Source organism: Pleurodeles waltl, chromosome 7 (assembly GCF_031143425.1).
Source record: "Pleurodeles waltl isolate 20211129_DDA chromosome 7, aPleWal1.hap1.20221129, whole genome shotgun sequence".
NCBI lineage: Eukaryota > Metazoa > Chordata > Amphibia > Caudata > Salamandridae > Pleurodeles > Pleurodeles waltl.
In genome coordinates, this window is record NC_090446.1 from 1,447,038,618 (window position 1) to 1,447,063,891 (window position 25,274).

At 44.1% G+C, this 25,274-nt stretch overlaps 1 protein-coding gene across 2 annotated transcripts in view; it reads right to left on the bottom strand.

Annotated features, from left to right (window-relative positions):
- The window catches only part of LOC138246466 (leucine-rich glioma-inactivated protein 1-like), a 99,027-nt gene that overhangs the window by 42,488 nt on the left and 31,265 nt on the right, over positions 1-25,274 (bottom strand). For both annotated transcript variants that reach the window (XM_069201103.1, XM_069201102.1), the window contains exon 3: positions 7,473-7,544. In XM_069201103.1, coding sequence (XP_069057204.1) covers positions 7,473-7,544 — 72 coding nt within the window. The remainder of the gene's footprint in view (positions 1-7,472; positions 7,545-25,274) is intronic.

Below are 25,274 nucleotides of genomic sequence, written 5' to 3' on the forward strand. Positions count from 1 at the left end.
ACTAGTTGTGAACACATCCTTTTCCTTTTCTTCTGCCATAAAGGATCCTTACCTGACATGTCAAAGATAAGTACTGTTTTCTTTTGTTAATCTAAAAAATGTTTTTTCCCCCCTGAGGCGGCTTCCGCAGTTTCTAGGTATTAATAGTCTTTCTGCCTTGGTGAAGCAGGCTTTGACGAGTCCCTTCTGCACAAGGGCACGACCGTCTCTTTTTTTGGGTAGCTGTTATTTATGGCATTTTCCCGCTCTCCTGCCTGAATTTGCTGTGACATTTCCTGACAATAAAATGGCTGCTCCCGCAAAAGTCTGCGGCTGCGTTATTTCATTATTATAGAAATAATCTGGAGTCAGGAAATGTGCTCCGCAGAGTTGGCGCGTTGTGACTATGGTCTCTGCAGGTCCCTCCACAAACATGGCAGAGATCCCTACACTCGATACCATTCCCCTTCTCATAAATGAGGCAGTGCATGCAGCCTTTAAAGCTAGAGAGCCTGATGGCCCTTCTCCTACATTTCCAAGACTGCACAATCAGACTCGCAGTTGGAGGAGCATGGGGAAGATAAGCTGGGACACTTTGTATAGGGAGCTGAGCTCTCTGATTTGTTCAAACACATGAGTGAATCTGGGGTTTCCAATACCATTAAAGGACGCAGTGGATGAGGATTTCTTTCAGAAGTATCCACGCCCTGACCCAGAAACATTCCTCCTGCATAGTGCAATATGCAAAGTCCTATTGCATAAATTGAAAAACATTGAGAAAACTGTTTTTCCTAGTTTTCTCTCTAAGCAATACTGTTTGGAGGGGTTTTCTGAGGAACTTCTGTCTTCGGTTAAGGTGAATAACCTTATGGCTGGGCTTTCTTCGCAAGGCATGGGAATTTCTCCCACCTGGCCAAATGGATAAAAAGGTGGAGGGCGCTGTGAAGTGAGCTTCTTCTGCTTCTATTTTATCTATGAGGATGACCATAAGGTACAGTCCCTCCTGAAGGATTTTCAGTCTCTAATACAACTGATGACTGAGGGTAGATATATCATCCCTCTTATTGATGATGGAGCATCAAGTTAGGTTCCTCTCTGACCTTTCCTTTGATAATCTGTGTGCCTCAGAGGCTGCTTCAGGAGCATTTATCGCAGGCAGGCGCCATATTTGGATGCAGTCCTGGAAAGCGGACACTCTCAGAAGTCAACCCTTATGAATTTACTCTTCAAGGGTTCTAAGACCTTTGGTCACCAACTAGAAGATATGGTGAAACAGTCCGTGGAAAGCAGAACATTGATCACTCCTATTTGCTCTTCTCGGAGTAGTGGGGGATTTAGTTATAGGAGAGAGTTTTCTCCTCCTCAATCCAAAGGTAGCATCTAGCCCTATTAGGAATGGGTTGTGGCACAGCACCCCTTGGTGAGACAAATCCCTATTTCAGTCTACAGCCACCTCAACCCCTGCTCCACCTAAACAATAACTATCCATCCCCTTCCAGGGGGAGGTCATCTTTGATTCTTCATTAACCAGTGGCTATCGATTCCAAATGCTTGAGTGATTCAGACAGTGTGAACGGGAATCAAATAGAGTTCTCCTCCCTTCTGGCTCAAACTTTCAGACCCACCCTCCTGCCGAAGACTCCTGTGAAACAAGCGGTATTGCTGTCAGGGATCCAGTTGCTTCTGGAGAAATGAGCCATAACACCAGTTCCTCCTTCAGCGAGGGGTGAAAGTTATTACTCAATACTTTTTTGGCTCAGAAGTCCTCATGAAACTTTGGACCAGTCCTGGATCTTAAAGAGGTGAATCTCCATTTTCCCCAGAAGCCATTCATAATGGTGACATTACAGTCCATCCTTCAATTGCTCCATCAAGGGAACTATTTGGGATCTTTAGACCTGGTGGACGTGTACTTCCATGTGCCCATTCACAAGGCCCATCAGAAGTATATTCACTTTGCGGTGGGAGCAGAGCATTAGCAATCCCAGGCACTGACTTTTGTTTTCATTGGCACCAACAGTTTTTACAAAGCTCTTTACCCCATTGGTAGGTGCTCCTCCTTCTAAAGGTATTAAACAATATCCCTGCCTGAATGACTGGCTGATTGTGTCTCCTTCTTTTTCCACAGCATTGGAACATGTACAACAGGTCTGCAGTCTTCTGGTCGAATTTGGATTCCTGATCAGTCTCAAGAAATCCACTTTCCAACCCACTCAGACTGAAATTCATTAGGCCTTGTTCAGAATGGACTTGGGGGAATTGTTTCTTCCTCAGGAGAGACAAGCCTCTATTATCCGACGTCTGCCCTTTCTTCTTGCTCAATGCCAGACATCAGCTCAGCCTATGTTTAAGAAGCCAGGGAGAAATGGTATGAACTCTAAAGCTTCTTCCATGGGAACGCCCCCACTTTTATCCTCTGGTCCATCATCTCCTACGTCACTGGGATCCCTCTTCCCAGGATTATGAAGCCCCATTTACAATTACACTGGAGGTAACTCAGGCACTTCTGTGATAGCTCTCACCGTGAAATCTGTCCAAGGGCCACGGTTTGCTTGTTCCTCCAGTGACTGTTTGGCAACGGATTCCAGTGCCCTTGGTTAGGGTGCTGTGTTGGGGAAATCAAAAGCACAGGGCAATTGGAGACTTTCAGGCAGCCTCCACTTTTCGAACTGGAGAGAGCTGGCAGCAGCATGGAGGTCCCTGCTGTGGTTTGCTCCTCTCTTAAGGAATCGTGAAGTTTATTTACTGATAGACAATTATGTGGTTAGGACACACTTTACCCATCAAGGGGGCATGCAGGTTCAGTTGTTTCTTCTTTCCCAGAAGATATGCCTCTAAGAGGAGAGGAATCTCCTTTCTCTGGTGGCAGCCTACCTTCTTGGGATGGAAAATGGTCCTGGGGACTTCATGGTTAGAGTGTTTCCCTCTTTGGTGTCTCCTTGACTGTCTCTCACGTTATTCCATCTGATTCCCTCCAGGATCAGTCTCCTTGGGTGGACCTATTTGCCTCAGAAGACAATGTAATTCTCCCACATTTCTTAAGCCTTTCTCCCTCCAAATAAATGCCTCTGCGGTCAACACTTTTGCTATTCCTTGGCCTGGAGTCTTCCTTACATGTGGAAGTTCTGCTGGCCATTCCTGAATGGTCCAGGAGGCCATGGTTTCCACTCCTTATGCTGTTAGAACTAACTCCCCACTGGAAGTTTCCCATTTATCCATCTGCTCTGAGTGTTCCATGTCTCAGTACTCCCTCTCTGATGTGCCAGCGGCTAGGGTTATGGCACTTGAGATGCTGAATTTGTTGGCTTAGAGATGTTCTTTAGAGGTAGCTGAGAGTATTTTGCTTTCTAGTGAGACCTCCACCCTAAATCCTATAATCATCTTTGGCCGAATTGTGTATCACGGTGCTGGGATAAAAGTTTGTTCCCTGGTGCTTGTGACCCTGTGAGTGTTTGGATTTTTCCAGGATGGCTTTCTTGGAGTCTGGGTCTGACTGTCTCCACTCCTTGGGCTCAGTGGGCCTCTATTTTGGCTTTTAGTGGTTCTGCTGTTGATTCAGGGGCTCCTCTTCTGAGAAGCTTTCTTCTTCAAAGGTCATTTTCTCCATCACTGATCCTTTCTTGGGACTTGTCTTTGGTGCTCTATTCTTTAACGGTCCTCCATTTGAGCCCCTGAATACGACAGATCTTAAAGTCTTGTTTTGGGTAGTCATCTGCCCCGGTAGGAGGGTCATTGAGATTCAAGCACTTCTTTCCTCTCCTCTCTTTTTGAGAATTTATGACAATAAGGTGCTTCCCTGTACAAGCCCATTTGTTCTGCCCAATGTAGTGTCTGACTTTCCCTGTCAATAGGATATTGTCCTTCCACTATTTTATCCTGATCCTTCTTCTCCAGAGGAGGAGAGGTTTCATTCTCTAGATGTTCTCAGGGCTCTTTCAATTTACCTGGAGAGAACTAGTTCATTTCATAAAGTGGACTCCCAGGACTACCTGGGAAAGGTTTTAAGCCATCTTCCTCCACTCTATCTCGTTTGATTAAACTGGCCACCATTCCTGCTTATGATGCTGCTCATGTTTCTCTTCCCTCTTCCGCCCAAATTCACTCTACTAGAAGCATTTAATCTTCCTGGGCGATGTTTAAAGGGGCATCCACAAGAGATATTTGTAATGCTGAAATGTGGGCTTCGCCAAACACTTTTGTTTCCCATTAATGTCTTCATTTGCGGATGGCAACATATTCAGACTTTTGTTCATATGTGTTATTTGCCGTACACTGTGTGTGATCTGTATTATTGCTATTAAATCTTCACAAGTGTTGCACTATGAAGGAGTGTTTCCCTTCTTTTTTACAATCTTTGGGAACCAATCGTCATATGCTTGGGTATTGGCTCACTGTGGAAGGACTGGAAAAGGAAGATGGATGAGGAGGTAGTGCCCGATTACTTACCCGGTAATCTTCCTTACTTCGGGTCCAGGTCTTTATGTCACAGTCCTAAGCCCCAACCTTTCTTGTTTCTTCTTATGTTTTACTTGGTATTTTAGGACATTTTCATGATTGGTTCTTCCCTTTATTCATTATGGGTATTGGACGCCATCTTGGAAGAACTTTTTTGGCTTGGCTAGGTAATTGGTTTCTGGGAGCAGAAGAACTGCTAATTGTGTGAGGACTGTGACAGCAAGACCTGCACTCAGAGTAATGAAGATTACCGGTAAGTATCCAGGCATTATGCAGTCTCTCCAGTAGCTTAGCAAAGATACCACGGGCCCTGGTTCATGCAAGGAAATGGCCCCTTTCACTACTGTTGGCGTAGTGAAACATTGCAGTTGTTAGGGTTTAAAAGACCCCTTAGGGCTTAAAGTCGCAATGCCACTGAACTTGCTGCACCTACTCTCTCTCCCTCACTTTCTCTTCCCCTCTCTTGTCTCCCTCTCTCGCCTCCCTCTCTCGCCTCCCTCTCTGTTTATTTCTCTCTCGCTACCCGCCTTGTTTTCCAGTCTTCTCCCTCTTATTACCTCTCCTCCTCATCTCTATTTCTCCATCTTGTTTTCTGTCTCTGCCTAATCCTGTTTGGCCCTCTGTTACTGATTGACCCCTGTGGAAAGTTCCACAGGCTTTACCCAGTGTCTGGAGGAGGCCATGAATGTTCAACCTCACTCTTCCCCTGGCAATGGGCACCACAAGTTTCTCTCCCTTCTGCCAGTTGGAACCACAAGTCCCCCCATCTTCTGCTAGTGAGCACCACAAGTCCCCAAACCTTATCTCCCCCCACAGTCACCAACGCTGTTTCACCACAAGTCTATCCCTTCTGGCAATAGACACCATGGGGCAAATTTATGTGGTTATGTTCTCTTCCTTTTGAATTTCCGCAACAGAGCATCAACCAATGTTGATGTACTGCATGAAAGGGAGAGAACAAGACAATGCCATATCTACTAAGTTATTGTGCTGTTTTTCTCTTGCCGTGCACTGATGCACATTAAATTGCATTTCACCAACACACACACAACTTGCAAGCATGTATGCATAATGCCTAGCATAGGTATCCTTGTAGTAGAAAAAAAAACTGTTCAGTTAAAAGGTTTTCTAAGTTTGAATTAGTTCTGGGTGCAGTTTGAGGAGTTCTGCCACGTGGAATTCTGTGAATTGCTGAAAAACTCTGCCACGCTTTCTTGAGTTCCCTCGAGCAGCAGAGTTTGAGTAGGTTGTGCTGTTCGCGCTGATTTTCAGCTCCAGGAGTTTCACCCGCACTGTAAAATCAGTGCAAAATGCATCATGCGGAGTGCCATAGGGGACTAACTTCTTTCTGCCGCTCAAGTAGACTTTCCACTCGAGCAGTAGCTTCCTCAGCATGAGGGGCAGCTTTCTGAACAAGAGTGGTAGTGACCTGACGTGACTGCTCGCATTCAGAAATCTTGCTTGCCAGCTTAGTGATGTCTCTCACTTGCCAACTAAACATTGGTGAGCCACCCAAGAAAAAAGTCTGCTCTGCAACGCTTCGCAGAGTTTTTCAGAACTTGGCACTCTGCGCCATGCGGAGTGGGATAAACTCAGTTAACTCCACCAGCAAAGCGGAATTCTTCACCCACCCCTACTTTGAATGTGTGTTGTACTGTACAGCCCAAATGCAAACTTAGAAAAGTTCTGAGACAAAAAAATGGTTTTAACAAATTACACCTGCTATACGGGGGTGTAATATTTTGATGTAAATCCCTGTCTACCTACTTTAGTAGATGGGGATTTGCATCAAAATCCATGAGTGGGTGCATGGGAATGGCTATATATCAATCATGTAAAGTGCTACTTTGTGTTACTTTAGGCCTACTTTCCAACGGAAAACATGTTTTGCACTTTAAAATAAATCCAAAAATCAGCATTTTGTGCAGCTTTGCATCACGCAAATTGTGGACAAATCTAGCCTTCACATGTGCCCACGTCTCTCACTGATGGCAACCACTACTTGTCTCTCTGTTTGGTTGTGGCCCCACCTTTCTCCATTGTGGTGCTGCCTCAGGCCCTCTTGGACTCCCTAAGTGTGAGCTTCGCAGGTCTCTCACTCTCCCCTCCACTAGTCTGTTTCTCCAACTTGGAGGCGCTTGCCCTGCTAATAATGAGCATCACATCTCCCTCTCTCAAGTTGTTGTGGTTACCACAGATGTTCCTCTCTCAGACATGGTAGTGGACACCACATGCCTCCCTTTAAGTCTTGGCAGTGAACACCACAGGTCTCCCTCTCACCCACTAATGATTAGTAGTAAAGTTTATTTTTCGTTAAGTTGTAGGCGCCATGTCTCACTTTCTTCCCCAAAAGGGCCACCAAGTACTACTGTCTTAGTAGTGGTCACAAAATATATCCCTCACTGCATCTAGTAGTGGGCACCACACGTCTCCATCTACGTCTTTCACTGAGAATATACGGTTCTCCCTTTCCGCTGGAAGTGGACCCTTCAGGTCCGCCTCTCTTACCTACGAGAGGGACCCAAGGGCTGCCCTTCCTGTGGCAGGTGGTGAACATCTCAATTCTATCTGGGTTCACAGCAATAACAGGGGCTGTCTCCCATTGCCGTGGGGATAGTCTCTAAAACATAATTTGTAAAGGACACTTTCATCTCCAATGGCATGTTGGTTATAACAGATTTTATTTTTCCTACCCTACTCAATAAAACAAATGTTTGTTGACCTGAGGAAAGTGAACGACAGAGTGAGCTCGCCTGGATTTGAACCTACAACAACGGGGACAAGCACAGATCCTTAGAGAAGATGCATCAGTACACAGAACCACAAGACCCGGTAAGGAAGACTGAAACAATGAAATAAGACAGCTGAGTAGCAGACTTGCCTCCGCACATATAGATTTAGGCAGAGGAGGCAGAGACAGTCATATACGAGACCAGACACGACTGACTCAGCCCCAGACCTCCTTGATCTTCGTTCAGACACCGACCTCTCACAAGGTCTCCCCATTACATACATCACCCATCAGAATAAACCCTCACAGGAGCTGCAGCCTGGGCAGATGGTAAAAGTTCCCCTCCTCGATCTTGCTGATCCCAGAACGCACAAAGGATCTGCCAGAAAGGAAACAAAAGAGAGAGGGGGTGACATTGGGATCTGCAGAATATCATCACGTGGCTTTCATTTAAATGCTCTTCAATAGCAAGTTTTAATGCAGAATGCGGGCTACCCTGCTGTTTACGTATTCACCATTCTATTCCTTCATGCTATTATTAAAGGCTGTTAAATATAGAATTATAGATGGGTAACGGGTATGCTTTTAACAGAGGGTTCTGAGTGATATCAAATATACAATGCGAGTGAAGATGAGTTGTATATAATACCTCTCTCAACCCTGAGGTGGATAATATCCCAGTTATTTACTTTGTTCCATCTATAATTTATGCTAAGCATTTGCCACACACAACAGAAAAAAATGAAGTACAGTGACACCTAAAGCACACAATTGCAATAAAAATGTTAAATTAAAAAACATGTCTACTTTATACAATTTTAAAACAACAGTGCTGTGCTCCCTAGTAGGCAGCTGCTTCCAGAAAAGACATGGAAAGGCTTTTTAGTATTAATGCACAACACAACTGTTAGACCCGACAGCTGTAGGGTGGTCATCCTACAACTTTTTGCCTGCCTCCCTCCATTTTTCAGACACTGTTTTTGCTGGTTTTAGAACTCTGCACACTTTACCACTGCTAAAGTGCATATGCTCTTTCCCTTTAACATAGTACCATTGGTTCACTCCCAATTGGCATATTTGATTTACTTATAAGTCCTTAGTAAAGTACACTACATGTGCCCAGGGCCTGTAAATTAAAAGCTACTAGTGGGCATGCAGCACTGATTGTGCCACCCACATAAGTAGCCCCTTAACCATGTCTCAGGCCTGCCATTGCAAGGCTTGTGTGTGCAGTTTCACTGCCACTTCGACTTGGCATTTAAAAGTACTTGCCAAGCCTTAAACTCCCCTTTTTCTACATATGTCACCCCTAAGGTAGTAGGCCCTAGGTAACCCACAGGGCAGGGTCCTATGCAGGTAAAAGGCAGGACATGTATATATATGTGTTTTATATGTCCTGGTAGTGAAAAACTCCTAAATTCTTTTTCCACTACAGTGAGGCCTGCTCCTTTCATAGGCTAGCATTAGGACTGCCCTCATATACTTTTTGAGTGGTAGATTCTGATCTGAAAGGGGTAACCAGGTAAAATTGCCAGAATGGTTATAGAAAATCCTGCTTATTGGTGAGTTTGGATTTTATATTACTAATACTATATTAGAAATGTCACTTTTAGAAAGTTAGAATTTCTCTGCACTTAAAAACCATTTGTGCCTTACAGCCTGTCTCCAATCAATGGCTGGGCTGGGATGGTTGACAGCTCCCTTGAGAATTTCATCCAGACAACCACAAACACAGGACACTCAGTCACACCTGCACCCATCTGCATATTCAGTCGGTCTTCCTGGGCTGAAAGGGTGGAGGGGCCTGACACTTACATTTGAAAGGCTAGTGGCTTGCCCTCACGCAATGGACTGCCAAACCCCTCACTGGGACCCTGGCAGACAAGACTGTACTGAATGGGGAACTTGTGCACTTCAAAACCACTCTTTGAGGTCTCCCCACTTCAAAGGCATTTTTGGGTATATAAACTGGGTCTCTGACCCCAGCAGCTCAGACACTTCTGGACCTACACCTGCACCCTGTCAAGAGGAACTGCCTGGCTGCCCAATTGGCTCATCTGGACTGCTTTGCTGAGAAGGACTGCTGCCCTCCTGTTGCCCTGCTGGCCTCTGACTGTGCTGAGAAGGACTCTGCCTTCCCCAAAAGTGCTCTCAAAGGGTTTGGATTGAGCTTGCCTCCTGTTTTCTGAAGTCTCAGGGACAAAAAGACTTCATCTCTTCAGGTAACTCTTTGTGTGTCGAAAATCGATGCACCACCTGCCAGAATCAATGCAAAGCCTGCATTGTGACCGAGAATTCACTGCACAACCGACCGGAACGTCACGCCCAAGGTCCTGACCGGAAATTGGACGCAGCGCCTGCCTTTGCGATGGAAAATTCAACACATCGCCTACCAGATCAACGTAGCACCCGTGGCTACTTCCAGCGCATCAAGGATTTACTCTGCATCGTCTCTGGGCATCAAAAGATCCCCACATCACAGTGAGGAACCAAGACTGCGCACCGAAAAATTACACAAACCCCCTGCAGAGTGGAAATAAATTACGCATCGTCTGTGCCACATCAGAAAATCCAACACAACACTCAATTTTTCCACGCATCTCCTCCTCTGTGGTCTCCATGCGTGATATTTTTAAAGCACACAAGGTACTGTGTGTAACAATGAGACAACTATTCATTTGTAAGGATTAAGGCCCTCATTCTGACCTTGGCGGTCGGCGGAGAGGCGGCGGTCGGACCGCGAACAGACCGGCGGTATTAAAAATGGCATTCTGACCGCGGCGGTCACCGCCGCGACCGACCGCCACTTCCCCACTCCGACAGCCACGCGGGTCATGACCGACGGGCTGGAGTCTGCGCACTCCGCTGCGGCGGTCGACCCAAGACCACCAACGCTATCATGACCCTGCTTACCGCCGCGGTTTCTTGCGTTCGGGAACCGCCATGCGAACCATGGCGGTAGGCACTATCGGGGCCAGGGAATTCCTTCCCTGGCACTGATAGGGGTCTCCCCCACCCCCCACTGCCCCCCCGAGTCCTCCCCCCACACCCTCCACCCCCCTGCCACCCCCCAGAGGTGGTACGAACCCCCTCCCCACCCCGACATGCACATACATGCACCCCGACATGCACACACCCCCAACATGCACATATACACACCCCCTACACACACACATACACAACGGGGACACATACCCGCACACATACATGCCGACATGCGCACCCGCCGAACTACACACATTGCCCATAGGCACAGCAGCAATCCCCGCCCGCATGCACGCACTCACACACCCCCTCTACACACTCACACGCACACCCCCATGCACGCACACATCACACAACACCCCCCCACCCCCTCCCCTCACGGACGATCAACTTACCTTGTGCGTTGGTCCTCCGGGAGGCGACGGGAGCCATAGGGACGTGACCGCCAACAGAAGACCGCCAACAGAAGACCGCCACACAGAAATGTGGGTCGTAATTCTGGGGGCGGTGTTCTGCTGGCGTGGCGGTGGAGGTTGACCAGTCTCCACTTTCCCGCCGACCGCCAGTGTGGCTGCTGGCGGTATTCCGGCGGAACGCTCCCAGCGGTCGGAATACGCGCAGCGGCATACCGCCGCGGTCGGCGGTCTTTACCGCGGCGGTAACTCGGCGGTCTTGCGAAAAGACCGCCAAGGTCAGAATGAGGGCCTAAGACTCTTTTAAACCTTTCAAAAGTGATATTTCAACTTTAGATTAATGGATCTTTGTCATTTTGACCTTATTTTATTCAGATAAATATTATCTATTATTCTAAACCTGTGTGGTGTATTTTTGTAGTGTTTTCCCTGTGTTACAGTTTGATTTATTGCACAAATAATTTACAAATTGCCTTCTGAATTAATCCTGACTGTTCAGTGCCAAACTACCAGAGGGTAGGCACAGGATAATTTGGATTATGTGTGATTTACCCCGACTAGGATTAAGGTCCCTACTTGGACAAAGGTGTATACCTCTCCCAACTAGAGACCCCATTTCTAACAACAACAACATATCTTTTGATTTGGCATAAGAAACAAGTGACATTGCTTTACTTCAACTTGAAGACTTAGGTTAAACACACAAGGATCACTGAAACAGAAATAAAAGTAATACTAAAGAATCAAAAGAAAAAAAGCATTGGCAAAGTAAAGTATTGGCCCTCTAGCCCTGAAACTGAAGTGCACCTATCTTTAGGAGGTGTGAACAAGTGATCAGGCAAACTACTGTCACTCAAAGTGCAAGAGAGCTATCTGCCACACTGACCCATCCCTGCAGTATGATGTGGTGGGTGGAAGCAAACTATGAATGACAGCCGAACCGACCAATGGATGAAGAGGGTTTACCCAAATCCATCTATGTGTAGACATATGAATTATCAAACAGACTCAAACGTATCCTTACTCAACTCAATTCATGAATTCAACTGATTAAGTTCTCACAATGAAATGAGAACATTGTGTGTTCTGTTTAGTATAATGTGCTGAGAAGCACATAAAATGTTTTCACATGGTTGATGGTTATTTCTAGCATGAACCAGGCAATGGGTGGAATCAGCAAGAACCAGGTAGCAAGTGAAATCGAGTACTTTTTAGCTTTTATAGATTTATATATATGGTGGAGAAGCATCGTCCCCCAAAGCAGCAGCAGCAGCTGCAAAACTTTAAAAATAAAATTATAATAAACAATGTTTATTGTCATTTTATTTTTAACCCCTTCGCTGCCAGGCCTTTTCCCCTCAGGTGCCAGGTCTTTTTTGGGCTATTTGGGTCAGTTCGCACTTAGGCCCTCATAACTTTTTGTCCACATAAGCTACCCACGCTAAATTTGCGTCCTTTTTTTCCAGCATCCTAGGGATTCTAGAGGTAACCAGACTTTGTGGGTTCCCCTGAGGGAGACCAAGAAATTAGCCAAAATACAGTGACAATTTTTTTTTTTAATGGGAAAAAAAAGGGCTGCAGACGAAGGCTTATGATTTTTTCCCTGAAAATTGCATCAACAAAGCATTTGTGGTGCTAAAATCACCAGCTTTCAGTCAGAAAACTTGAATCAGAAAACCCAATTTTTCAACAAAATTTTGGCCTTTTACTGGGACATACCCCATTTTTACTATTTTTTGTGCTTTTAGCCTCCTTCCAGTTAGTGACAGAAATGGTTTTAAACCCAATGCTGGATCCCAGAAAGCTAAACATTTCTGAAAAGTAGACAACATTCTGAATTCAGCAAGGGATAATTTGTGTAGATCCTACAAGGTTTTCCTTCAGAAAATAACAGCTGACATAAAACAAATATTGAAATTGAGGTGAAAAAAACAGCAATTTTTCCCAACGTTTTACTCTGTAACTTTTTTCTGCAATGTTAGATTTTTGAAAGCAATATACAGTTACGTCTGCTGGACTCTTCTGGTTGCGGGGGATATATAGGGCTCAAGAACCCTAGGTACCAAGAGCCAATAAATGAGCTGCACCTTGCAATGGGTTTTCATTCTATACCGGGTATATAGCAATTCATTTGCTGAAATATAAAGAGTGAAAAATAAGTATCAAGAAAACCTTTGTATTTCCAAAATGGGCACAAGATAAAGTACTGAAAAGCAGTGGTTATTTGCACATCTCTGAATTCCGGGGTGCCCATACTAACATTACAGGGCATTTCTCAAATAGACGTCTTTTTTACACACTGTCTTACATTGGAAGGAAAAATGTAGAGAAAGACAAGGGGCAATAACACTTGTTTTTTCTATTCTGTGTTTCCCCAAGTCTCCCGATAAAAATGGTACCTCACTTGTGTGGGTAGGTCTAATGCTCGTGACAGGAAACACAACATGGACACATCACATTTTTACATTGAAATCTGACGTGTTTTTTGCAAAGTGCTTAGCTGTAGATTTTGGCCTCTAACTCAGCCGGCACCTAGGGAAACGTACCAAACCTGCACATTTTTGAAAATAAGACACCTAGGGGAATCCAAGATGTGGGGGTCTCACCAGGTTCTGTTACGCAAAATTCTTTGCAAACCTCAAAATGTGGCCAACAAACACTTTTTCCTTACATTCTGGTGACAGAAAGTTCTGGAATCTGAGAGGAGCCACAAATTTCCCACCCAGCGTTCCCCCAAGTCTCCCGATAAAAATGGTACCTCACTTGTGTGGGTAGGCCTAGCGCCCGCGACAGGAAATGCCCCAAAACACAACATGGAATCAAAATGATCAAACACAAAACTACCTGTTTTTGCTGGGTGGGGAGGCAGGCACCTGCGTTTTTGGTCCTGGGCTCAGCAGCCATCTAGGGAAATCTACCAAACACAGACATTTCTGAAAACTAGACACCCGCAGGAGTCCAGGGAGGTGTGACTTGTGTGGATCCCCCACCGTTTTCTTACCCAGAATAATCAGTAAACTTCATATTTAGCTAAAACATCACATTTTCCCCACATTTCTGTGTGGGATCACCGCACCGGGACAATCACCCAGATGTTTAGTTTTCAGATGTGTCTAGGTCTTGTGGATTTTTCTACATGGCAGCGTCCCAAAGTCCAAAAAGTGCACCCCTGACCAGTCCAAGTGGGACGATTTTGAGAGTTATCCAAGCTCTCATGCAAAACCAAAACCCAAAATAATTAAATGTCCTCTTGCTTGCCATGGGATAAGATGTTTTAGTGTGCGGGGGGAGAGCTGAAAAACTGTTACCCCCTTCAAATGGGGTGGGGGCATAACAAGGCCCATACTGGTTGGTAGCCACCACCCCACTATTTATATATATTTTTTAATTCCCTAACATCTAGAATGCCCACCACTGGGCAGAACAACTTTGGCCCCATTTATTTGGGGTGAGGGTATGGCCATACTCCCACCCTCTTATTTTGGAAAAAAATCTTCTTTGGTGGGCTTTCCCTTCCAAAAATAGGCCAATCTGCCACCGGGGGGAAGGGGCAGATATGGCAACAGTAATGTGCCCCCTATGGGGAGTGACCCTTGCCCAAGGGGCTTTCCCCCCAAACAAAACACACATACACACTCACCAATCCCTGGTGCCTAAATGGTTTCTGCCCCCAAGGGGAGCAGAAATGGCCTAAAACAAATTTGCCCTCCAGGGGAGCGACCCTTGCCTAAGGGGTCGCTCCACTTGCATCAAATTGGTGCAAAAAACAAATCCCTTGTGCCTAGTGGTTTCTGCCCCATCTTGGGGGCAGATCGGCCTAATAAAAATAGGCTGATCTGCCCCCAAGTGGGGCAGAAATGACCTACAACAAATTCCCCCCCCCAGGGGAGCGACCCTTGCCTGAGGGGTCGCTCCACTTGCATCAAATTGGTGCAAAAAACAAATCCCTGGTGCCTAGTGGTTTCTGCCCCATCTTGGGGGCAGATCGGCCTAATAATAATAGGCTAATCTGCCCCCAAGTGGGGCAGAAATGACCTACAACAAATTCCCCCCCCCCCCAGGGGAGCAACTCGTGCCTGAGGTGTCGCTCCCCATACATATAAAAAAGTTAACATAAAAAAATATATATCCCTGGTGTCTAGGGGTTTCTGACCCATCCTGGGGGCAGATCGGTCTAATTATAATAGGCTGATCTGCCCCCAGAGGGGGCAGAAAGGGCCTAAGAATATTTTGCCCGTCCCGGGGAGCGGCACTTGCCCAATGGGCCGCTCCACTTATGTATAAACATACATAAAAAACAAAACTCCCTGGTGTTTAGTGGTTTCTGCCCCCCTTTGGGGCAGATTGGCTTAATAAAAATAGGCCGATCTGTCCCCAAGGGGCAGCAGAAATGGCCTAAAAGTAAATTTGCCCCCAAGGGAGCGACCCTTGCCTAAGGGCTCGCTTCCCACATACATAAAAATAAAATAAAATAAAAATGATCCCTAGTGTCTAGCGGTTTCTGCCCCCCTGGGTAGTGGCCCTTGCCCAAGGGGCCGCTCCCCTTAAGCAATAATGAAAAAAATAAAAAAATCACTGATGTCTAGTGCCATTTCTGCTGCCTGATCGCATTGTGATCGGGCAGCACAAATGCAGAGAGAGACATGAAAGGAGAGGAAAGGCCTTTCCTCTCCTTTCATGCCTCTCTCGCCCCCTCCACGTGAGCTGAGCTTCCAGCGCGGTGGGGGCAGCCTCTGATGAGGTCAGAGTGCGATCGCGACATCATCATACGCCACAGGGAGGTTGGAGGGAGGCGGAGGTGGAAGGGGAAGCAATTCCCCTTCCCTCCCTGCTCAGGGGAGGGGGGTGCCCGGCCCCCGGGGGGGGGTGCTAGCGCTTCCCCTGTGGGCACCTGTCTGGACATAACGGTTACGTCATGAGCACCCGAGCGGTGCTGCCCAGGACATAACCGTTATGTCCAGGGCACCCAAGGGGTTAAAGGGGCGGGCCATGGGGGTGATGAGCACTGAGAGGATTGCATAGCACTCCCCTCAGTGGGCGTGTATGTTTGGCCGGCCTAATGATGATCTGAGCAGCGTCAGGATTGGCCGCAGGGCAGGTTGGGAGCCTGTGCCTGAAGTGCAGCTGACAGCGGCGGTGCGGTCAAGGTAAGTTTTTTAAAATATTTTTTTTTTCATTTTTGTTTTGTGTCCCCCGCCCTGCCATTTTATCCCATCGCCAGCCGTAACTGTTTATTTACAGGAATACAGTTGCCTAGCATCATAACCACTACAGAGGACTAAGGGTAAGAGGTGGGGATCAACGCAATTTCACTTGGAAAGATTTGTATGAGTGATTGCACTTGTTGAGCCAGAGCAGACGTAACTTAGATGGGTGAATAATGTCGAGAGTCAGAGCTCATGGTATGTTGTCAAGGCTTTCCAGAACCTCATGTGCTCTGGTTCCAGGTGGAGGAGAGGCAGAAGACAGTGTCTGAGCGTGAGCCCAACATTGTCTTCCTCTGTAGCCTCTGCACATTATTTTAGTGATGAACATCAGGCTGGTTGATGTTTACCGCATACATGGGAATGGCTTGGAGGATAGGAACACTCTGGATAGATGTTCTGATGTGTTTCCACACAGTGCTTTTAATGCCAAAAGAGAGCTTTAAAGTCAGCTCAGGTCTTGATTGTTAGCCTACTCTTGGGGTTATTCACTCATTGAAAGGGTTGGAGTCCTTTAATATGAATATTAAAAGGATGTTTACATTTTGGATTCTTTGAGGCTTCTACAGAGTTCCTACACAAATGCTGTACTGTTTTTCAGGACATTCTCACTGCGTGGATCACAAACAATCATGGTTATGATAAGTATCAGGAGTCTTCCCTGTTGAAGTGAAACGCTCTTTGTAACAGTATTAATCTGCAGCAGGAATGAACAATTTGCACTACACTAAACTTCCAAGTTGTAAACTTTCAGGGGCTTATTTGCAAGCGGCTTGTGCAGCGTCACTCTTAGTGGTGCACTGGTGGCGCAGGCTGCAGGCCCTTATCTACAAGGCCACGCAAAGCCACAGTAAGGCATTGCAGTGCAAGTCTCTGCATTGCCTTACTCTGCGTCAATGAGGTGTTCCATGGGTGCTGCGGTGGGTGTTCCCACGCAACACCCAAGGATTTTGACGCATTCCCAGATTTCAAAGTTTTGTAAACCTGGGAATGCATCAAAAGCCTGCACCACACCAGGGGTGGCATAAGGGTGGTGCAACGGGGAGAAAAATATTTATTTCTCCCTGTTTTTTCCTCTTTCCATGTGTGCTGCAAAGTGCAGCACACATGGAAAGAGGAAAACGCCTCTCATGATTGTTTTTGTGGAGGAAGGCGTGCCTTCCTCCACAAAAACAATCATCCCTGCAACACAGGCACCCTTGCACCATGATTCACCATGGTGCAAGGGTGCCTGTGTTGGCACATGGCAGCAATTTGTGAACCAGTGCAGGAGAATAGGACTGCAATGCGCTGTATCTTGTTTTGACACAGGGCAGCGCAGAAGAAGGCTTACGGTGCTGCCCTGTGCCAAAATGTTGTGAATGAGGCTCTCAGTGTGGGTGAAGGAGAAGTGCCAGTGTCCGATGGCTAAATGAATAAGGATTTCAAATTTCACAGGAGTGATATCTTTGAAGGATTAAACCACAACCTTTTTGACTCAGGATATGCTCAAAGTATACTGAGTTCCTTTTTGGGTCTTGTAATTTTAGGTAACTTTCCATGCAATACACAAGGGTAGTTGAGTTGTCAGTGGTGCCTCAGGAATGTTGGCAGGCCCATTGATATATTAATGGTTTATGTGACAACTCTCTGCCGGTAGGCATCTTGTATTTGATTTAATCAGAAGGTATGTAGAGGACCTGCTTTTGTGCTATATAATGTGCAGCATTTGTTTTCTGATCAAATTGGTCTGCTACTTAAGGACCTTGAAGGCATCTTCATTTTCATTTAAACCTTTATTGGACAAAAAGAAATGGATAGAGCAGTAATTGCAGAGTCATACATAGTTTACATTTTACTGTTACTCTTGTCATACATGAACAAAAAACATTTACTCTTATTCCTAAAGGCCACAAACGTGGTGCTAGCAGGCGCAGCCCCCGCCCCAGCAGCAGCAGCTGGAAACCTTTTACCAAAAAACAATAATAAACTATGCTTATTATCGTTTTTTGGTAAAAGGTTTGCAGCTGCTGCTGCTGCTGCTGGCGGGGGCGTCAACGCTCCTTCTCCCTAGCAGAGGTGCCGCGCCGGCTAGCACCCCGTTTGTGGCCTTTAGGAATAGGAGTAAATGTTTCCCATAAACTATGTTTATTATTGTTTTTTTGGTAAAAGGGGTGGGGCCACAGATGGGGATGGAGGGGGAGTGCTCAGCACTCCCTCTCATTGCGCATGTATGTTTGGCCGGCCGTCTCAAGCCGGCCAAACACAGATGCGCAGTAGGCTTTCTCCAGCCCTCCACTATGTTGCCGGGCTGGATAGAGCAGGCACAGGCTCCGAGCAGCGTCAGGATTGGCCGGAGGGCAGGCTAGGAGATTGTGCATGCAGCCTGTCTGCAGGAGAGGAGCAGCACGATGGTGATGGCGGCAACGATTTAGGTAAGTTTTTTAAAAATTAATTACGCCCCACCCGTGTGCGTGCCACCCCACCCCTCATTTGCACCGCGAGCCACTCCTGGGTGCTAACATCCAAAGTTGAGAGTCTGAGCACAAACAAGTTAGTCAAGCTTAGACAATGTACAACAATGGGGTGCAGCAGGCTCATAGGAAACGCACTAATCCCTATAAGTTCCCAACCATCCAAGAATAAAATATTCAGGTATCTATAGTGTGCAACTCCACCAAAGCACCTGCTGCAAAGGAGCTCAATAGGTTAGAAAAACCTAGTAATGAAAACTATATTGGCGGTGCACCACTTTGTTAGCAATTATTGAATCAAATGTAGAGAAAGTCCAATTCTTTTATGGTGCAAGTAAAGCAAATCTTCTTTTTATTTTCTTCCAATTCCATTAAATTCTTCCATAATGATCTTGTTAAAGCATGATATACATAACAAGACGCGTACTGACACTGGGCTGGCGGCGGCATATTCAAATTTGGGCCCGGCAAAGTGCTGTCGGACCTCCTTTGTTATGAACGGCTTGTAATCATGACAATGGCCAGGACTGGTATCACTGCGACACCTTGAACTCTTTCTGGACTCATTAAGAATATTTACTTGAAGAATATTTAAACCATGACCTACCGGATAATATATAGCCCTGAAGAAGCCCAATGTTGAAGGGCGAAACGCGTTGGTTGTTACCATTATGTGTATCATGCTTTAACAAGATCATTATGGAAGAATGTAATGAAATTGGAAGAAAATAAAAAGAAGATTTGCTTTACTTACAACATAAAAGAATTGGACTTTCTCTACATTTGATTCAATAATTGCTAACAAAGTGGTGCACCGCCAATATAGTTTTCAAGCTTAGACAGTGTTCTAACCGGTATCCCTCATACACATTGTTGTTGCAGACATTCATTAAAAGCACTGTCATATAAAGTTACATTTTGACCATTTTCCTGAAGCACACAGAATTAGAGTGCAATAATAGGGATGGGTTGAAGTCATTCTAGAATTTGAGATCAAGGATGATTAATGATCAACCCCAAAGTTTGCATCCAGGTTCATTGGTAAATTATGTGCCAGTTGGACAACTACGATTATCTGGTGGTAGTATATTCGGAAAATGAGGAAAAGAATAGTTTGCTTAGAAATTTACAAAACTTGGAAAAGATACAAATAAATTTGAGATTGAAAAACTATACTCATATATAAAGAAAGAGTTTCATGATAAGCCTTTATCTAACAGAATATAAAAGTTGCTCAGAAAATGATATACCATGTTTCCGGAGATGTGTTCATCAGACTCAGGTGACGGAGGAAGGCTTTCCTCCTGTCAGAACAGATGACTGACCCGACAACAATCACAAACATTTTTAGGAAGAGTTGCTAAAAGAAAGAACGGGAGACCAAGGCAAGACAACTTCAGAACAAAGTTCTAACAAGTTCAGAGCTAAGAGATTAGTCTATAAATGATAAAGCAATATTCCTGGCCATACACATACTAATCTACAGAGAGACGAATTGTAGGTACCATCTTGTGCCCAATTAAAGGGACAGATTTTACCAAATCAGTACTGGAGACACTAAGGGCCAGATTTACAAAAGTAAACTTACATGTAGTTTTCCAGTAGTCACAAAACTGCATTTTAATAGGAAGTTTACGAGTGTGGAGTTGGGGCAGAGAATTCTGCTGATAAAAGATAGGACAGTTATTCCCCGACTGAGAGAGTCCCTGCACTTGTAAACTCACTATTAAAATGCAGTTTTGTTAATACTGTAAAAATGTAAACTTACACAAACAGGTAACAAATTCTCCAGAAAACTAAGACTGAAGGTTTATTTTCACAGCAAGCAATATACTGATGTGAAGGATGAAGAATGAATCCAAGCTCAGTAAAAGATCTAATGTTAACACACACCCATAGGCAAATCCACTCCAAACATTTAAAGACTATTGAAAAAATCATTTATAGCTGCAAGCGACCGCCTGGAAAGTAGAAGGAAATGTTACAAGTCCCCCTTTATCAAGGCATCGGAATGATGCTCTTACATGACAACATGTTAACAAAAACAATCCAAATATTGACATGAAAGAATTAGAAACAGAAGGAGGTATAATGGTCTTAAATAGTGAAGACTATGTCTCACAAAGACAGAGGAACACTAACAATCAGGAACACATAGATGTCTCCCTTACAATGACCACCAAACGTTGGGATCAGATCAAAGCACTCATGTATGAGGGATGTCAAGAAGGATGATGAATAAGCCTGAAAGAATATGAGTCTCTGAATAATATAAATACAAGAACACCAACTTTATGTCTTTGTTGTAAGTACATAAGTTACTATCAAATCCACCAGGACACCCTCTAGTATCTTGCTGGGATTTATTATTTGTGTCAACATCTAAATATGTGGATGTCTTCTTGAAACTATTTGTATGTAAAACAAAACCTTATGTTAAAGACATAGTGGACTTCAGCAGTGACATAGAAAGAACCACGTAAAGTGTTACTGAGTAGATGCTTTTCACACTAAATACTTGTATACTAACATCCCTCGGCATCAGCCTACTGAAGTAACTCAATTTTATTTGGACAAGAACCAGACCCCATATGGTCGCCACAGAATCCACTCAGAGTTTAGCTCAACTGGTGCTTAAGAAAAATATTTTCTTCTAAAGAAAAGAATACTTTTGCCAAATTAAGGGTACCCCACGATCTGCACCAGAACTGCATATTAATATATGGCTCAAATTTGAAAAAATATAGTTTTTCAATATTGCCCTTACTTTGAAAAGATAACAGTATAGCATAGGTATAAAGACCATATTTTATGGAAAGGGAGCGTAGAGACACTTGAAGAATTTGTGAAGAGGTTCTATCACAGAACTCTGTATGTCAAATTTGAAATACGCTAGGTTAGCCATTTGACTTCTGTGGACTCCCACTTTATCATTACTGGAAACCAGGGACCCCCACTGAATCATTATTGGAATCTGCGGACCCCCCCACTGAGTAATTGCTGGAAGCCAGGAAGTTCGTTGATGATTTGAACCACACAGTACACAAAAAATACAGAAACAAGCATTCTACGAAACACATACACAATTGATAACATAATATATTTCATTTGCAAACAAATATAAATACAAAAATACAAATTATAATTTTAATAGGAAGGTTGGAGCTTGTCTAAAGTCAATTGAAGCCACACATCGCCCACACTTTATTCTGTTTGATGCAACTGTACTGCCCCCACAAATCAATCTGAGGATACTATATTAATTTTTAGTCTCCAATTTCAAATTCCTTGATATTAACAGTACACTTTACATTTTTAAAATGTACATTTCACCACTTTATTTACATAAACTTTATTAATATTACTTATTTTTTTAAGATGTTCCGGACCCCCTGAGGAGGCTGCGCTGATCCCAGGGGTCCTCAGACCACAGTTTGGGAACTGCTGCTCAGGGACAGAAGATACCCAAAGTAATGAACACCCACAAGAAGACATGGTAAGAATTGCTCAAAAGAAGTGCATAAGAGGGAGAAAGGACTCTAGTGTGCGTGATTACATTCAGCCAATGTACAACTCGTTTCAAGAAAATTATAAGCCAGAGTTGGCACATACCACAAACAAAAGAATGCCAACTGGAAATACTACTATTTATCTTAAGAATGGTTGCAGTCTGAGAGATAAATTGGTGAGATCTACCAATTAACAAGCTTTGAACAAAATAACCTCTCTGAAATTTGGAATATAGTGCCATTCTGAATTCATCCTTGGTGCAGAACGTGTTATATGTGTGAACAATGCCTGACAGTGGGCAAAAATAATTTACAATGGGGTGACTATATTGCATATCCGTTTCCCTAACTGCAATACAAAAATCTCATGTATGCAATTCTCGTCACATGTTATAAGATGCATTTTGGTGGAACCAACACAGAAGATCAGAAAAAGCATCTAGCAGATGAAAGAGAACTACAGTGCCAGTAGTCAGTGATGAATTCCCACACAGACAACACTCTAAAGCGCATCATCTTGGAAAAAGTACAAGAAAATCCATGAGAGAGCACTGTGGAGCAGTTATTGTAGAAAAGGAAAGTGACATTTACCCCGAATCTCCAGTTACCCATCAAAAGACCATGAGCGTTCAGTGGGGGTTGGGGCTGTTGGGGTGGGAGCAATGGGAAGAGCTTGGGGAAAAGCGCCATGGGTGTATTGTTATTGCTTTGTTTCACTGTTGTGATAAATCATACATCAAAAATCAATGAAATCTGTTATAAAAAAAAAAAAGACCATGAGAGATGAGATAAATGGAGCGACATATTCAGGTGCTGCCCTGTAGCGGCGAGGAGGCAGAATCGCAAGGCATGTATCCTACAGGATGCATATTTCAATTATTATAAACTTATAAAATTTGGAGAGTGACACACATTTTGCTAATCCTTTCAGGTAATTTCATTTTAAGCATTATATCTATTTCATATCTTTCTGGTCATTGATAGAATTCAACAAACACGGGGATGCAGGGATATTGGATGTAACGCACTGAAATATGTTATCTGTTCCAGAATAATGCACCAGAGCACTGCCTTTGTTATACCATTTCACAAACATATTGTATTCTAGGTATTATATACAGAATAATGCTCCATTGAAGGTAATAATAGAAAATCTACACCCCAAAAACATTTTTTCTTAACAATCTTTAGCTAGTGATAGTTACATCAACTGATATATCTATTAGAAGTATTCCGGCTTACAGCCTGATCCAGGTATTCACATTAGTAACAGCACAAATGAGCGTTCCACCAAAGCAAATAGAGTTTACAATCAACATAAAGTCCAGATAGATAACCCTATGCGTTAAAAAAGTGTCTAAATTGTTCTATTAGAGAACATTAAACATTAAAGGGTTTAATTATATCTGTCTTTACCTTCTAATATAGGATAACTAATACATTTTGACCTATGTCCTGATGAAGGCCTCAGCAAATATGGTTTAAGGGGATCGAAATGTGGTGGTAACTCGATGGGATTACACATAATTACTAGTTAGAACAGTACTAGTCTGGAGAGGGACTGAAAAGGTGGCATCTTGGGCCAGATGTAGGAAAATGCAAAATTGCGACTTGCAATTTGCGAGTCCATCCGACTCGCAATTTGCTATGCAGTACAGTGTCTCAGACACCGACTGCGACTCGCAATGGGGTCGCAATGACCCACCTCATCAATATTCATGAGGTGGGTCGCAATTTGCGGCCCCATTGCGAGTATAGGCACTCGCTAACATGGAGGCCTGCTGTCGTCAGCAGACCTCCATGTTTGTGACTGCTTTTCAATAAAGCAGTTTTTTTTTTTTAAGTGTAGCCCGTTTTCCTAACAGGAAAACGAGCTGCACTTAAAAAAAAAACGAAACCTTTTGTTTCAGTATTTTTTCAGGGCAGGGAGTGGTCCCTTGGACCACTCCCTGCCCTGAAAAAATATTTTTGGGTCCAGTCACAAACTGGAAGGGGTCCCATGGGGACCCCTTCCAATTTGCGAGTGGGTTACCATCCACTTGAAGTGGATGGTAACTGGGATGCCATTTGCGACCGCATACGCGGTCGCAAATGGTATTGCATCCCAATGCGACTCGCAAATAGGAAGGGAACACCCCTTCCTATTTGCGAGTCGGAAATGCATATTGCGAGTCGGTAACGACTCGCAATATACATTTCTGCATTGGGAAACGCGTTTAGCGAGTCGCAAACGGCAAATTTTGCCGTTTGCGACTCGCTAAACGTTTGCTACATCTGGCCCCTGATCTCTTATCTAAAAGAGGTCCATATTATGTATAGGAAGGAAATGAAAAAGAATTGCATTGCATTGTACTCCCTGATTGTGAAGATGGATTGGTACATTTGGAAATTAATTAGCAATTTTAACAAATTTAAGTTTTTCAATAGTGATCATTGTTTTACTATTCCCAAAAGAATTCACACTCACGAGATCAGGGTCATTGCTCACTTCACTGGCAATTTTCTTTACGTGTTTACATAAATAGTGGTCCTGAGCATACGTTGGCATATTTATTAATCTTTGAAAATACAATACATAATCGTAATCAGTGAAATGTGCAGTGAGTGGTGGTCTCCTTTAGAACGAAGAGCGTTGGACGGATAACTCTTTTATTTGAAAAGTTACAGTGTAAAGCGCTCCCAGGGGGGACGTATCCATTTGTCAGGTAATATAAGCAAAGGAGAAAATACCTTGAGGGGAACCTTTCAAATTCCGTTCCCTTGTTTACAACGAGGGACACCTTTTACAAGTACCTAGACTGTTAGATTCATAAGGTAGTACAGGTTTTAATTTGATCTTCGACCCTACTGAAAGCCAGTGGAGTGTTTTAAGGCTGGTTTTGTTTATGAAGATTTAGAAATATTTTGGCCACCTGGTTAACACCTGGATAGCCTTGGCAGGTTAACCTTTGCAATCAGTTAGTGTGTTTTTTGAAGGCGCGGTACAGGCTGTGTTACGTGTCCCACCAATCAGTCATACTAACGCAATCTTGCGACAGGTTCCAGGGTATGGATGATGTTTTTGAGTAAGAGCAGAGAGAGCATGACATGTTTCATTGCAGAACTGGTTTTAAGTACTTTCATAAAACAGTACATTTCACAATAAAATAGTAGCAAACTTATATGGAGCAGTTAACTTATAGGTCTAGACTATTGGCAAAATAGACCTAAGTGAAGTTAAAACACGAAGTACGACAATGCAGCTAACGAGGCACATTCACAATCAGTGAGAAGGTTTTAGACTTAGGGGGTTATTACAACTTTGGAGTAGGTGTTAATCCGTCCCAAAAGGGACGGTAAAGTGACGGATATACCACCAGCCGTATTACGAGTCCATTATATCCTATGGAACTCGTAATACGGCTGGTGGTATATCCGTCACATTAGGGACGGATTAACACCTCCTCCAAAGTTGTAATAACCCCCATTGTCTTCAAATGTTACTATTCTTTTCTTTTACTCCCAAGAAACATTACAAGGAGCACCACAAGAGTAAATCACAGCAG